We start from the raw sequence: 15,949 nt of genomic DNA, 5'->3' as shown, positions 1-15,949 counted from the left end.
ACTTATTTACATTTTATAAGTTTATGGAGCATTTTATTTTTTTTACGGAGCCCTTTTTTCGTTTAAGGAGCATTTCCTCAAATTAATTAACATTTTTCATTGGTTTAAGGAGCATTTATTTATTTTAGGGAGCATTTTACTTAGTTTAAGGAGCATTTTTTATTTGTTTATGGAGCATTTTATTCAAGGAGCATTTTTCTTAGTTTTCGGTTGAATAGGGTTACCAAGCAAAACAATCAGCAATAAACTCTAGGGGCTATACAATTGTGCATAAGATTCTAATTTATGATAGCCAATTTTAAGCTACCTTTTGAACTATTTTATAATAATTCTTTTGTCATACTGCGCAATTATCATTAATTACGTAGCAAATCTTTGCTTTTTTAAGGAGCATTTTTAATTGTTTACGGTACTTTTTTTTTCGTTTTTACGGTACGCTTTTCGAATGTTTACGGAGCATTTTATATATTTGAAGGTAATTTGTTAGATAATTTAAGGAAAAATTATCACTTTTTTAAGGAGCATTTTTCAATTTTTCAAGGGTAATCATGAATCTTTCATGATGCATTTACCATTTTGCCAATTTTTTTTTGTTTCCACTTCAAAATTTAATTTTTAACTGAAAAAATACGAAGGGGAGAGACATAATTGTTTTTTAATATTTGCATCGGATTTATCTATCTTCTTCTACCCATCTATATATCTTCTATCTATTCTTCTATCTATCTTCTTCTATTTTTATTTTAGATATATAAAACACAGTTGGCATTTGTACGACCGCGCATCATGCAAGAATAGGCAGACCAATTTCTGTTGATGATGAAACTGAAAAAATTGAAAGTCAAAAACCAATCGTTTCGAAAAAATGGTGTTTCGTACATTTCATACGATTTTTTACATCTGACCATCTATACGTAAGCAAAAATATTATGATGTTCTGAACTTTGATCATATAAATACACCCGATTCTTTTTATACACGGGGGATGCGTTCCGTGTAAAAAAAGTTTTCAGTTCAAAATTTGAAAATCCATGTAAAAAAAGTTTTATGATTTCTCGACGAATCATGCAAAATGGTGCAACTTTGCAAAATATTTGTATGGGATTTTTTTTTACACGGCCGTGTAAAAAAAATCCGTGTAAAAACAGAATCGGGTGTATAACACGAGGTTGGTATATCTATTTCCGCTTCATAATTTATTACAAACAAAAATTTCCATAGTGTTACTGAAAAAAAATGAAAAAAAAAACCTTTTTGGAGAACCGATAAATTGACAGTCTTCTAATTAAATTGTGAACGCAAAGTATTCTTTTTGAAAATTTCCCTTTTTGGACAAGATAAAAATGTCTTTGGAAACTTTATCAAATTGATTCACGAGTTCCTTCGGAAATTTCTTCAAGAATTCCATTGGAAATATTTTCATGAGTTTTTTTTCGTAATGCCATAAGAAATTTCTACTATAGCAATTCCTTCGGAAAGTCCTTTACAAATTTTATCAGAAGCTATTTTATTCTTAAAAGTCATAAATTTTTGGGAGAATTCCTGTAGCAATTTTAGAAATAATTCCTTATGAAGTGGTGTATTGTTTAAATAAGGGAACTTTCGAAGTAATTCCTGCAGAGGTTTTCGAAGAATTTTCATATAATTTTCCGAAGGGTTGTGCTAAGAAATATCTGATGAAATTCTTCCTAATTTTGAAAATAAATCCTAAAGAGATTTTTAGAGGAGCACCCGATAGTATCCTTAATCAGGGTTTCAACTTTTCGTTTCAATGAGAACAAAGCAAGCGTTTCTAGGGCCAAGGGAGAATCTTTTTTCGTTGTTTATGTTGAGGATCATCTTTCACCCATCAATCTTTCTCTACAATTAGACTTTGATGACAAACGCAAATCTTGCCTATTAGATGAAAATCCTTTTTCGTTTCATCACTTCTACCCACTCACTCACTTTTCGCGAGAAATATCGCAGAACAATTACAAAATTGTATGGCCGCGCCGGGATTCGAACCCAGAATAGTAACATTAATAGCCGTAGGGACGCGCTTACTGTAGCCACACCACCACGCTATCTGTATGAAAGCATTAAGCTATTTGTTCTACATAAGCTACTACCATTTGCATTGAAGATGCCACGAAAAGACTCGAATATGAAAGAAAAAGAGCAAACCAACGTTTGACGGCAATCGAAGTGAGCGAAAAATGGTTAGGGGAAGTGCACCAGTTTTGGCCAACTTTGTGCCTAATTTGGCCAACCCTGAAAAATACATTTTTTTTTAAATAATCGATCAGTTCAATGCAGCGTTGAAGCGTGAGGGATATATCTCTTGTTGGAACTTATAAAACCCTTGCGAATTGGTTTATTTTTGGAGTTATTCGCAAAATTGGCCAAATTAGGAACATGGCCAAAACCGGTACAGTTCCCCTATCACTCTCCAGACTCTTTTTCTTTCCCGAAAAGCGATTTCTCCCCGAAAATTTTCGTGAGGGAGCATCCTGTGCTCCTGAGATTGAGTGAGCGATATGAACCCTGTTCAATACAATTCCCAAATAAATTCTTATTGAAATTTCTCAAACAAAATCGAGAAATTCACCAGAATTTTTAACGAAAATGCCTCAGGAAATTCTTTCAGAAGTTCTCCAGAAATCAATAATATCAAAATTTAATTTTCAGCAGATCATTTTTGGCGTATATATTCAAATTTCAAGAAAATATTCACTTGCCCCATCGTGCCTAAGTTTAGCTCCGCTAGTCAACAATACTTTAGTATTCAAACACGTTATATCCAAACAACGTTTCATTATCGTATGAATATTTCTGTAGTTAAACAGACTGATTATATTAAAATTCTGGATCTCCGGAATGCCGCATTATGCAAAGAGCCTGTCTTGGTACATTGATCATCAAGTACCAAACGGTTTCTGGGTGGACGTTAGGCAGAATAATAGCGATTTTAACAATGCTTGTTCTCACATATGGCTCTCAGTTAATTTTCAGTTTCTATTCATTTCACATTTGCCGGTTGCTAGCGGTGTCAACAGAATCTGTATCATCATTACTTTCATCTAATCCATTTAGCTTTGAGTGGTATAATTATCACCGAAAAAAAAACCAGTAAATAATTTCGACAAAGTCACGCGGTGATCAAAACTATTCTAATTAAATTCTTCAAGCTTCGCACATGTTTAGAAGTACCTTAAAGAATTACTTTTACTTTTACTAATTACTTTTAATCTGAATTTTTTCCGTCTAAGACGAATTAAGTACTGTCCATTTAATTCCACCAGTTAATTTTCGTTATCTTTGCAGATACGTATTTCGACCACAACTGTGTGGTCGTCTTCAGTGTCTCGTGCTAGACTTCACTCAAGCCGAGTTAAGTACGAGACACCGAAGTCGACCACACAGTTGTGGTCGAAATACGTATCTGCAAAGATAACGAAAATTAACTGGTGGAATTAAATGGACAGTACTTAATTCGTCTTAGACGGTTTAATACATTCCACTAAAAGAGCTTAATATGTTTTTCTGAATTTTTTGTTACCTTTTTACTTCTGACATACCTTTACGTTGAACATTGATGTTTTGTAACATGATAGCTATGATTGAAACAGCAGCTATGCCATTGTGTATGGTACAACAAAAAATATTGTTATTTATTAGAAAACTATAAACTACTAGAAAACAATATGTCCTTAATGTTGATAGATTAAAAGTGAATGTAATGAAGTTTCACATTTAAATGTGTTTTAAAGTAATTTGGCCAATACCTATTCATGTTGGACGCGGTTTTGTTTTTGCAGTCGCGGATTTCATTTTGTAATTTCTTCAGTTTGTAACAGCCCAGGATACTGTGAATCTGGTAATAAAACTTCTTATTGCCTAATACGTAACTGTCCAGGTAATTCGCAAGTGTATTTCCAAATATTTGGTAAACACTTACTAAGTGAAATTGACTACAGAAACTTGAGCCTTTCGAATATTCTGTTGTTCATAACCCGATGGGGTAAAGACCTTTAAGCTTTTATGAGCTTATGCTTTGTACTCCCTCTTCAAAGGCCCCTTTCCTAAATTTCCTTGTTTCCTCACATCCATGTTTATTACTATTTTCATATTTCACGTCCTTTTCTGTCAGGATGTTTGATGGAAAAGGCTGTAAAGGCGATGGCACAAAGCCCCAAATTGAGGTGATCGTATCGCCGGACCCGACGCGACGTTCTGATAGCTGTGTTTTTTCTTGGTTAAGCTCCTATGATTTTCTAAAACCATCAAAGTTTTTGTAAATTCTTTGACATTTTCGTTTTTTTTTTGTCGGGGCTGAGAACCAATCTTTGCCATGTTCAAATCATCATTAAATTCGTAAAATAGCTGTATGGTGGCCCAACTTGTGAACAGTATCTTGTACAGTAAATCATGAAAAATAATTTTGATTGAAATCTTTCCTATATATCTGCCACTGCATGAATGTGTAGTTAGGATTCCCGCCCGCAATGATTCAAAACCTGTCTGAGAATCGAACTCGCCATCTCTGGATTGACAATCCTACGCCTTTGTTCGCAAAGCTAACTGGAAACGTACAATCAATTTGTCAAAATTAAATGAAATTATTCTTAATCAAAGTCATATAAATAATTTTATTATGTGAGATTTGTTTGCCAAACATTCAACACAAAAAGTAGAAACATTGTGAAAGGTTATCATCACGCGATTCACTGCCCACAGACCTGTCGATTTGATTGGCTCCAGTTAACTCCTGGAAACTTACTATGGTTCGGATTTCAGAACGCATTGATTATGGGCTAAACGGATAAACCATCCTACCCAATCAACTAAATATAGACGTCAGACGAATATTTACTGTTTCGGTTGTATCATTATCCAGTGCGACGGTTTGGCGCCATCCACCCACAAAGAACAACCCTTCTTCTGCCATAAAATTGCTCGAGATTCCATAGCTGATTCTTGCCACAGCAGCAGCAATGTTCCTATGATTGGGTTTCCTCATAGAACAGTCAAGGCTTGTGCTCATTTCGAGAAAGATAGTGGGGAATGCACCGTTGTTGGCCATATCGACACTACGTATCAAGCGTGCGCCCTTATTGTGCTTCGTTACGCGGTTCAAGTGAAGCAAATCAGTCGAATTCAAGTGGCTTCAATAAAAAAATCCGATGAACATTTTGACAATGCAAAACATATTTGAAGACATTTGAAACTAGGTTGTATTTTTTTCGAACAATCACCAATTTAAAGACTTTCAACTATTTACAAACCAAGGTTATCAGTTTCCTTTTCGAAGTTTCCCTATCACCGGACTGCATCGGAAACTGTGGCCGACCACTGACTGCTAGCCAATGCTGAGCCCAATCAGAGTAGTTGGGTTGGGTGACCGTAAAGAGCAAAAATAGACCAATAAATCAATTTGTTCCGAAAATCATATTAACACGAAAGCGACTGACGACGACGCGACGTGATTGCTTTCGGTTGAGTCTAGAAAGGGTGCGTAACCAGTCTACCATAAAATGATTAAATTAGTATTATGAATGTGGGAATGGGAAGCGGGAAAGTTTGGAGGAGTTTGACCAAATAATAAAACTATCGTTGTTACATGGTATGATAACACAGCTGAAAATATTTTGTAATTTATATTTATATTTATGAGATCATATAATTCTTTCATTAATACACGTTGCCTATTTAAACATTTTTAGTGTTGTATTATTGAACTCATAACAAGACACTAGGACGAAAATTTAAATAAAGTAAACGAAACATGTACCTTTTACGAATAACCTTTTACGAATTAACTGTTAAGAAAATAAAATCAGAAAATTCGAAAGTTGAATTCTTGTATCTTACGAGATAATTAAATTTCCTTAGGGACTTGGTTAGGTGAACCGCACCTTTTTTGCATGGATGAGTATTTGTGAATTAAAATCAGTTTTTTTTTTCTCTAAAAACTCGTACACTCGGGCATCAAAATCTGTACTTTGAGGAGCAATCTCTTCGATTTGTGTTCCGGTTATCTTATGTAATTATTCGCAATTTACGAGACGAGCCAGCCTCGGTCTGAAAGTCTCGATAATAAAGACAAAAAAAATATTCGCAATTAGCAGATAAAATACAGTTTCTTTTGGTGCAGTTATCCTCTACCCACAAAAAAATGGCGGAAGAATCTCCGCGTTTGGTGGGTGGCTACCTATTTGTTTTTGATTTTTGCTGTTTCAATTTCAAAGCCTACTTTCCATTTCAATGCCCTAAATGCTTACTCTCAAGTGTGTAAACAGAATAGGATAAATTGTTTCTAAATTTATTACCTAAAACTCCCTCTAATTTATTGACATCACTGGATCTGGATTTCGATGCTGTAAAAAATAATGAGGATTTTCGCGCCAACTCGAACAAAATGTTGGCAGCAACCTCTCAGATTTCAATAGAACTGTCTAGACAAGTAGACTTTGTCACAAAAAGCCACTTCGCATACTTAGTTTTTCTATAATTATTCTGGAACATCTTTCGGAAAGGGTAAAACTTTTTTTTACCTATTTTTTTCAAATAACAAGTTCTATAAAAAATGACAAGACCTACAAAAAGTATCAAATTTTGGAATCAAAATATTTGAAAAATTCCAAATTGAATCATACACTAAACAAATTGATATGCAAAAAATTAGGTAATTATGTTACCAACCAACCGTCCATACATCGCAAGTTGGACACTTTTAAGGAAAAAAAAAAGTTTTTTTAAATAAAAACTTTTTCTAGTCCAAATTGGATTTTTTTCGTTGTCTTTTAACCCGAAATTAGACCAGTGAAGGTCATACGGGGCCTTCCCAAATTACGAAACGCTGTAGGGGGAGGGAGGGAGTCAGGTCGAGCGTTACGATCCATACAAAAAACTAAACCTTCCATACAAAAAATGTTACGAGGGGAAGGGTGGGGGTCCAAAACCATCACTTCCACATTCACATAGTATGATGGTTTTACAAATATTTAAAGGTATCAACTGATTATTACCCTTAGTTAGTTATAGTTTAGTTTAGTTTTTTAGGGGCCCTCCTTAGCCGTGCGATAAGACGCGCGGCTACAAAGCAAGACCATGCTGAGGGTGGCTGGGTTCTATTCCCGGTGCCGGTCTAGGCAATTTTCGGATTGGAAATTGTCTCGACTTCCCTGGGCATAAAAGTATCATCGTGCTAGCCTCATGATCGCGTCGTTAAGACCGCCTTCTCTGTCTGGACTAAATTCTTCCAATTAGATACTGTAGCATAACGTCACGAATGAAGTCGGTCCTAGTCGCATGAAATTTTTTGGCAGCTCAGTAGTCTTATGTAGCGTACACACTTTCAAGCACGTTGGACCAACATTGACTCCGCCCCCAAGAAAACGCTTCGGTTGCTGCTTTGTTTGACCTTGTGTTCGAACAACCATTTGACGGTTGGCAGCTCGGTTGGGAAAAATCAAAGCGGTTTGATTTTGGTTTGACCTGTCGAGGGCGGAGTCAAAGTTCGCCGAACATGTTTGAGCCTTTATAGTGAAGTCACACAAGCCCCCAAATATTTTTTGATAATTGGTGTTCAAGTTGGCGCTTCGGTCGTTCGTCTGTGATATTGTTGGTCATTAAAATTGAGTGTTCTCGCCGCTGTTGGTGGTACTTGTTGGCTGCTTGACTAAACAAAAGGTGGAGTCAATGTTGGTCAAACTGCTTCACCGTGTGTTCTTCTGCACTCATTTCAAATCTGCCCGTCTTGTTAAATTTAGAATCTCTTTCATACAAAAACCGACAAACTATTCCAGCTCCATGTACTGGATCTCATCAAATCGCGTGCCATCGAAGTAGTAGATTGAACTGAGCAATCACGATGCTAAGCACAACTCGTTTCGTATGACACCCTTCTCCCCAGAGTAGAACGTATCTTACTCGGTTCCCAGCACGCGCTTGTATTAACGGTCGATCCGCTGCTTCACTTTCTAAGCTCCTTCCAAACCGCGCTAGAACTTGACACGCGTTCCTGAAATAGAAATGGATAGGAATAGGTGTACTTCATCTTGTTAGCTCGCTGAATCGTTTCCTCCTACTGTGTCCGAGCCATCGAAGAAGTCGTCAACATAGTGCCGATCGTTACTGTTGCTTCCAGATAGTGATCTCTGCGTTCACGGCTTTTCACACGGTGCGCTAAACTGGGCGAGCACGTTGAACTGAAGGTTGCCACGTCCATAACATGGTGGTACTTTTCCTGTGCGTCACCACCGAAGACGGTCAGACCCTCTCGAAAATGGTAGATTTCTTGTGGGAGTGAAGCCACCATATTCGTGAGTAGCTCCAAATTTAGGGAAATTCTATTTTCTGCCGTTGCAGCGTCCAAGATCTTACCCGATTTCTGTGGATTCTACACAACGTTCAAAAGCGGATATCACACTGCAGAAAGTGTTGTCTCCGACAGCACAGCGGTCGTTGGCTTGTGTGCAATTGTGCATACCCCTTCGTTTGATATTCTTTGATGTTCCTACACACATTCTACCTGCCTACCTGCCACATTCTACCTACACTGATTTCGCTGCCAACTTACGCTCGAGAGCTTTCATGTGTTCAACATTGGAAAATGTCGTCGAACAGTCATGCGTTGGTCCCGAATAGCGGTCGCGTACTTACTTTAACGCTGTTAAAAACTTAAAAATCACTAAAGTTTAAAAAAAATACTTCAACGCCGTCTCAAGGATCTCTCGAGCGCGATTTTCCTCTGCCGGTTCTGAAACGACGATGACGCTGTTTCATCTAACATGTACTACTACCACATGTAGTGCAGGCAAGCAACTGTTGGCTGCTCACACTGGTCCACTCCCTTTTTCAATCGTACAGCGATCAGTTCGTTCGGCTTTCCGACGCGTGTCTTCAGCGGCGCAAACAGGTGCAGATAGCCAAACTCGATACGAATATTTACCAGCAATTCTTACCGACAAAAAGTCCTTCATCAACACCCCGGAGATATTGTATCGTTACCTCGCCTATGCGTATGCATAAGAATATGCAGTATTCTACCTCGGAAGCTAGAGCTCGGACACTCTGATGGTCGCTGAGCTGGTGAATATCCTCAGTGGACTTATAAAAGTTTTCAGACGATCCCCTCTAGGTGCTGGAATTTTCATCACCTTCGTTTGCTGCGTCTTCAGCAGCTTCTCTGACCTCCTGAATATACTCCGAAGGTCTAGAACTAACCGACCCCTGACTGTCTCGAGAGCGTCTCATTGCAGGTAGGTCTGCAGCCGATTCAGATCCTTCAAATTCGTGTGTCCACATGCCGTTATAATGTTTTCGAAACAGCTATTCTCCACAAAACTTTGGAAGATGCTGCGAAACCGATTTCCTCGCGGCCAGGTGCTCTCTCGTAATTACTACGTAATTACTCTCGTAATAAACTACGGCTCACGCAGATCCGCCACCAGCGTCGGCGCCTCTTAAGCAGTGATCAGTGCTGCTTTTCGCTGCATGTTTAGTTCTACGACTCACTACTATCTCTGGACTTAGTCTCGATGTTGAACATTCAACCATTCCTGCTCTTGCTGCAACTCTGCCCCTCTATCTCGCATTGTTCCTGTGGCTCCATCTCACGCATCTTTCGTTCCTGCTTCAGCTGCACTCTATTCCACGCCTTCTGCCGAGCGAAGCTCTTCTCCTTGATCAGTTGTCCCTCCTCTAACTGCTTCCCAAATGGATCAACGTCAGAAATAACTCCCTTATCTACAGCTTTATCCCTTTTTGAGCTGGATTTCTTACTCCTTTTCTTGGTAGTCACACCAGGAACCTTCAGCTGCTGAAACGTATTTGGGACACACTGTGGGCAAAGACAATTACTTTTGACAACCCCAAGGTGTTCTAGGTACCTTGGACAACCCCGTCGTTACCAACTAATTTCCAACCCGTAAGTTTCCAAGACCAGACCGAACCCGAACCCAGCCACCCTCAGTATTGTGTTGCTTTGTAGGCTCGCATCTTATCGTACGGCTAAGAAACGCCTTACGACGCCTATTGGGCAGTGGATACGAGTCCTGAGTATTTCCCTGTGAGACCTGATCCGCGACGTTAGGCATAAGTCCTCTAGGCATAATATATGTTAGGTACAATTCAACTTTTTTATGCCATGGGCTGTTCTTTGGATCATTTTGGGCCTAACGTCCATTGGCCCTAATGTACATTTATACTTATCGTCCGTTATGGCTAACGTTTATTATACCTAACGTACTTAGTTATGCTTAACAGGGTATACCCTGTAAGACCAACTGCGCTCCGGCAGATATGCAGTGCCATAGAAAAGTAGAAATCTATTCCGGTTCCGGTTCTTATTCTTGCATATTCATCCCATAAAAAAGCTAATTATAAATCAAAGATAAGAGCTCTTATAATCTTGTTTCTTATCATTGTTTTTTTGCCAGCTAAAAGCAAGAAGAACCTATTTTTCGAGATATTTTTTTCTTCTGAGGTGAGATGGTTCTGCATCCGTAAGTAGGAAATCGTTCCCCTGGATAATTCATTCTCTCCTCATCAGTACCAAGAAAGCTTTAAATTTTCGAAAAATAATCTGACAGAACAACGATTGAAAGTAAAGCATTGTAAAATAGGTAATAATTGTCGATTATCACGACCTCAATACATATTTTGGTGATAAATTTTGCACGAATTTGTGTTGCGATTCTCTATTAGCGCAGATTCTCTAATGGTAAGTTATGGCAACCAATCTTGTAAATTGGTATCAAACATCTTGCTATCGAGTAACAATAAGTCTTCCAATAATAACTGATGCATGCTAATTGATTTGTCAACGTTCGTATGTCGCAAGGCGCGTCATGATGTCATCAATAATCACAGATGTTAACAACGAGGTTCTAAGAATATGTAACGTAAAAATCAGCTGGGACTTGATCAAGAATTTGCAATAACATTGTAATCATTCTATCTTAATCCAATTTAGAATAAATTTGACTCGATTCCTCACCGAATGTTACTCTATTCATGCGCTACAATAAATGTTTGTTATTTCTGGCATCGAGCATTTTGCCTACTTATGTTTAATCATCCGCAAATAAGACAGATTTCACTTCGAATGAGTACCTATTGTACTCAGTATACCACCGTTTGGGGAGAACAAAGCATATTACAGGGTGGCAGTTTGGACCATCCTCCCCTACTTTTTCCGATCAAAATAATCAAGAAATAGATGTTGATGCGATAAATTTCAATCAATCACTTATTTTCGAAGAATAATGAAAATGTCAGATAGGGTTGTGACATGATAAACTAGTCATCATGCAGACTGAGTAATTATTCATATTGGACTATGTATTTACCTACACCCATATCACAGACAAACAGACATAACACATTGGAATCACAATCACTCATCTAATTCATCGTCGTACGAATACTAACGACATCTGTTGTTTTCACTATATTTGACAAATCCCGAAACAAATGGCAATAGTGAGCAAACGTCAAACTCGAGCAAATCCAATGCGCACGCCACGAGTGGTCGATTGGTCAATTAATGATTATTTAAATTGACCAGTGAGTCAGTAAACGATGAGAATTTCACGAGCGTTATGTCTGTTTGTCTGTGCATGCATAATTGTTCCATGTGTGCATTGATTCCTATGTTTTTGCTACAGTTATGCTTGAAAGGGCACCATTAACTACCTGCCTATTTAGCTCCCTTTCAATTAGAATGATTAACGTTTTTCCAAAAATCTAATGAACAAATTTGCACTAAATTCACCTACCTACATAATATGATTATCGTTTATTTTCAGATAATTGTAAACCGTTTTACCATGTGACCCGGAGATTGATCGGATCTTGCCTAGTTTCATTGTGGCCAAAACTGCGCTTATGAATCTGTAATGTGAGAGTGTCCAACAGCGGGCAGCTGACCCACTCCATGAAAAATTCTACCGATGTTGAAGATGACGGAGGAAACGGGTGCCACCATAGCAGTGCAATACAAATTGGTGAATGAAGAAACCATCAAACCGAAACGCAAGCAACTTTTACTGAAAATTGCATCGCGAAGAAATAAAAATAAATCCTAGAGACTGGGGAATTACACGGAGAGCATCGATAAGGGGAACGAGTTTTTATCAATTGACGACAAATTCGAGTTGCTGAGACGCGCTCCATTATTACCTACGCACCATCAATTTAATTGATCTCGGCGCTTTAAGCACACAAGGCGCAACGGCAAACAGTGAAATGTTAAATAAGGCACAAAAATTGTTACTCGGGATAGTATTGCTAGTGCTAGTCGATGTTATCTGGGTGTCTTCGAGCGAACTAACCAAGGTTGGTATGGATGTGGTACATATGGATGGGACATTTTGGATGATCAAGTGTTGTTTCGATTTCAGTTTCTCTACAATGAAGAAAATTACGACAAACCGTTCTTCTGTACTTATTTTAAGTCGTCGATGTTCACAATCTATCTGGTGTTCTTGGGACTCATTGCTCCGTGGAAGGAGAGTTGCAATCGAAATGGAAACTATGCGGTAAAATACAGTATTTTATTTATTATTTCTTAATAATATATCGTCATTTTTATCTGTTTTAGCTCATGGATGCGAATGAGGAGGACGACAGTTTTTACGGGAATGGGGCTTCTAGTCTGGTAAGTCACTTGGTCCAAAGCATAGAGCAGTTTAATTTGAATATTAACCAACCTGTGATTGGGATTCCAACAGAATGCTGAACATTCATAATCACACACCAAACATTAGGCTTAAATTCATAAGAAACCGATTTTGAACATTTGACGCGTTCTGTAATTTTGTATCTAAATTGGACATTTGGCCAAGTAGGACATTTGACCGATTAGGTAATTTGAAAAGTAAAAAATTAGGTGTGGAAAGTGAGACGTCTCACTTCTCACTACTTATTTCCCACTTCTCGCTGTGAAAAGTTTTAAGCGCGAAGTAGGTTGTGAGACGATTCACTTCTCACTCCTCATTTCTCACTTCTGACTGTAAAAAGTGAGTAGTGCAAAGTGAAACGTCTCACTACCCACTTCGCACGTCTCCCCTCCCACTTCGCGCTTCTCACTTTTTACAGTGAGAAGTGAGAAATGAGGAGTTAGAAGTAAGACGTCACACTTCTCACATATCACTGTGAAAACGTCTCACTATTCACTTCGCGCTTTTCACTTTTTACAGTGAGAAATGGGGAGCGGGAAGTGGGGCTTTTTACTACTCACTCCTCATTTCTCATTTCTCACTGTGAAAAAATAATAGTGCGAAGTGGGCAGTGAGGCGTCTTATCCCTCACTTTGCGTTTACAACTTTTCACAGCGAGAAATGAGGAATGAGAAGTTTTTCAGTTTTCAAATGACCTATTTGGCCAAATGTCCTATTCGGCCAAATGACCATTTCGGCCAAATGCCCCATCCGGAAAAATGATCTATTCAGCCAAATGTCCTATTCGGCCAAATGTCCTATAGAAAGATCCTTAACCCTTATGCGGCCGACGGGGTACCCGTGTTCCTTTTTCAAATTCAAGTGGTGATATTTTAATGAATTTTTATAGCTGAAAGCTGAAACTCGGTGACATCTTAGAACTCCATAAAATGTTGCTTCTGTGAGAAAATCACGTTGATACAGTGAGGAGGGACGTGGGGAGGGGCATCTGATTTTTTTTACCACGTGGATAGCCGACAGGGTACCCGTGTTTCTATAAATTGATATTTTCATAACTTTAACAATTTTCAACCGATTTAGATAATTTTGACAGTTTTGGAAACAGAAACTCATATACTTTTTGCCCATTGTCAAGGTTTACAGATTTTGTCCATGGTTTTACAAGAAATCTTTGAAGTAAGGCTTAAGAGTCTACACACGTAACCGACTATCAACCAGTTTCAAATATATTACATGCTCATTGCGCGTCTTAGAATAGTCGGTGTTCACAGTATATATTCTGGGTCTTCAAAAACCCCTGGAGTAAGGCCTAAGTCATCTAAAAAATTTCTGGAATAAGCTCTTATGGTCTGCTAACGCAACCAAATGTCTATCGTGTAAATTCAAAAACGGTACATGCTCTTTATGGTGCTTAGCATATAATGCTTTCACAGTATATATTCCGGGTCATCCAATGACCTTTTCTTAAAACATGTTTGCATTCCAAGTAGTTCTTGTTGCTGTCATCGATTCCAGGTAGTCTACGAACTCCATACAGTCAAGGTCTTCGAATCAATCTCCGTAATGGAGGCAGGTAACGGAAAATAAACAAGTTGCGTGACCCCTTCTTGGTATATGTTTGTATTATAAGTAGTTCTTGTTGTTGTCGTGGGCTCCAGGTAGTCTACGAACTCCATAGAGTAAAGATCTGTGGATCAACCTCAGTAACGGAGGCAGTTATTGAAGAATAAACAAGTTGTGTGACCCCTTCTTGGTATTTGTTTGTATTCTAAGTAATTCTTGTTGTTGTCATTGGTTCCAGGTAGTCTACGAATTCCATACAGTCAAGGTCTTCGGATCAATCTCCGTGATGGAGGCAGTTATCGGAGAATAAACAAGTTGTATGAACCCTTCTTGATATATGTTTGTATTCCAAGTAGTTCCTGTTGTTGTCGTGAGTTCCAGGTAGTCTACGAACTCCACACAGTCAAGGTCTTCGAATCAATCTCCGTAATGGAGGCAGTTATCGAAGAATAAACAAGTTATGTGACCCCTTCTTGGCATATGTTTGTATTCCAAGTAGTTCTGGTTGTTGTCGTGGGCTCTAGGTAGTCTACGAACTTCATAGATTCAAGGTCGGTGGATCAACCTCCGTAATGGAGGCAGTTATTGAAGAATAAACATGTTTTGTTACCACTTCTTGGCATATGTTTAATTTTCATGTAGTTCTTGTTGTTGTCGTGAGTTCCAGCAGGCATTGCAATATCATCTGAGCACAGGATATTATCTTTACCTGTGCAAAGATATTATCCCTAATCAAAGAGCACTCTGGAAAGATATTATCATTTGAGCATTTGATGATGATCCTGATAACCAGCGCGATTCGGGGTTTGTTCAGGTTGCGAGGGCGTTGCTACAACAAAAACAGTGAAAAAGCGTTTCTCCATGGGGAACATTGCACTTTGTTTACTGAGCAGATAGATAGCTAAGATCGATATCCCAACATATCATCAGTATCTTTGCTCAGAAGATCGAACGATGGGATAAATTGCAATGCCTGGTTCCAGGTAGTCTACAAACTCCATACAGTCAAGATCTTCGGATCAATCTCCGTAATGGAGCCAGTTATCGAAGAATAAACAAGTTGCGTAACCCCTTCTTGGTATATGTGTGTATTCCAAGTAGTTCTTGTTGTTGTCGAGGACTCCAGGTAGTCTACGAACTCCATAGAGTCAAGGTCTGAGGATCAACCTCGGTAACGGAGGCAGCGTTTGAAGAATAAACAAGTTTTGTGACCCTTTCTTGATATATGTTTGTATTCCAAGTAGTTCTTGTTGTTGTCGTTGGCTCCAGGCAGTCTACGAACTCCATAGATTCAAGGTCGGTGGATCAACCTCCGTAATGGAGGCAGTTATTGAAGAATAAACAAGTTGTGTGACCCCTTCTTGGTATATAAAAAGCTCAAAATAATTTTCTTAACAATATATTTGTATTTCATGTAGTTTTTGTTGTTGTCGTGAGTTACAGGTAGTCTACGAACTCCATTCAGTCAAGATCTTCGGATCTATTTCCGTAATGGAGGCAGTTATCGAAGAATAAACAAGTTGCGTGACCCCTTCTTGGTATATGTGTGCATTTCAAGTAGTTCTTGTTGTTGTCGAGGACTCCAGGTAGTCCACGAACTCCATAGAGTCAAGGTATGGGGTTCGACCTTGGTAACGGGGGCAGTTATTGAAGAATAAACAAGTTGTGTGACGCCTTCATGGTATTTGTTTGTATTCTAAGTAGTTCTTGTTGTCATT

At 38.5% G+C, this 15,949-nt stretch overlaps 1 protein-coding gene across 2 annotated transcripts in view; it reads left to right on the top strand.

The window, feature by feature from the left end:
- The window catches only part of LOC134211047 (solute carrier family 35 member F5), a 40,341-nt gene that overhangs the window by 8,332 nt on the left and 16,060 nt on the right, over positions 1-15,949 (top strand). For both annotated transcript variants that reach the window (XM_062687606.1, XM_062687607.1), the window contains exons 2-4: positions 11,796-12,324; positions 12,390-12,527; positions 12,590-12,646. In XM_062687606.1, coding sequence (XP_062543590.1) covers positions 12,235-12,324; positions 12,390-12,527; positions 12,590-12,646 — 285 coding nt within the window. In that variant the 5' untranslated portion in view covers positions 11,796-12,234. The remainder of the gene's footprint in view (positions 1-11,795; positions 12,325-12,389; positions 12,528-12,589; positions 12,647-15,949) is intronic.

Source organism: Armigeres subalbatus, chromosome 2, assembly GCF_024139115.2.
Source record: "Armigeres subalbatus isolate Guangzhou_Male chromosome 2, GZ_Asu_2, whole genome shotgun sequence".
Lineage (NCBI taxonomy): Eukaryota > Metazoa > Arthropoda > Insecta > Diptera > Culicidae > Armigeres > Armigeres subalbatus.
Note: the sequence above shows the minus strand (reverse complement) of the source record. Positions and strands in the feature narration are given on the sequence as shown.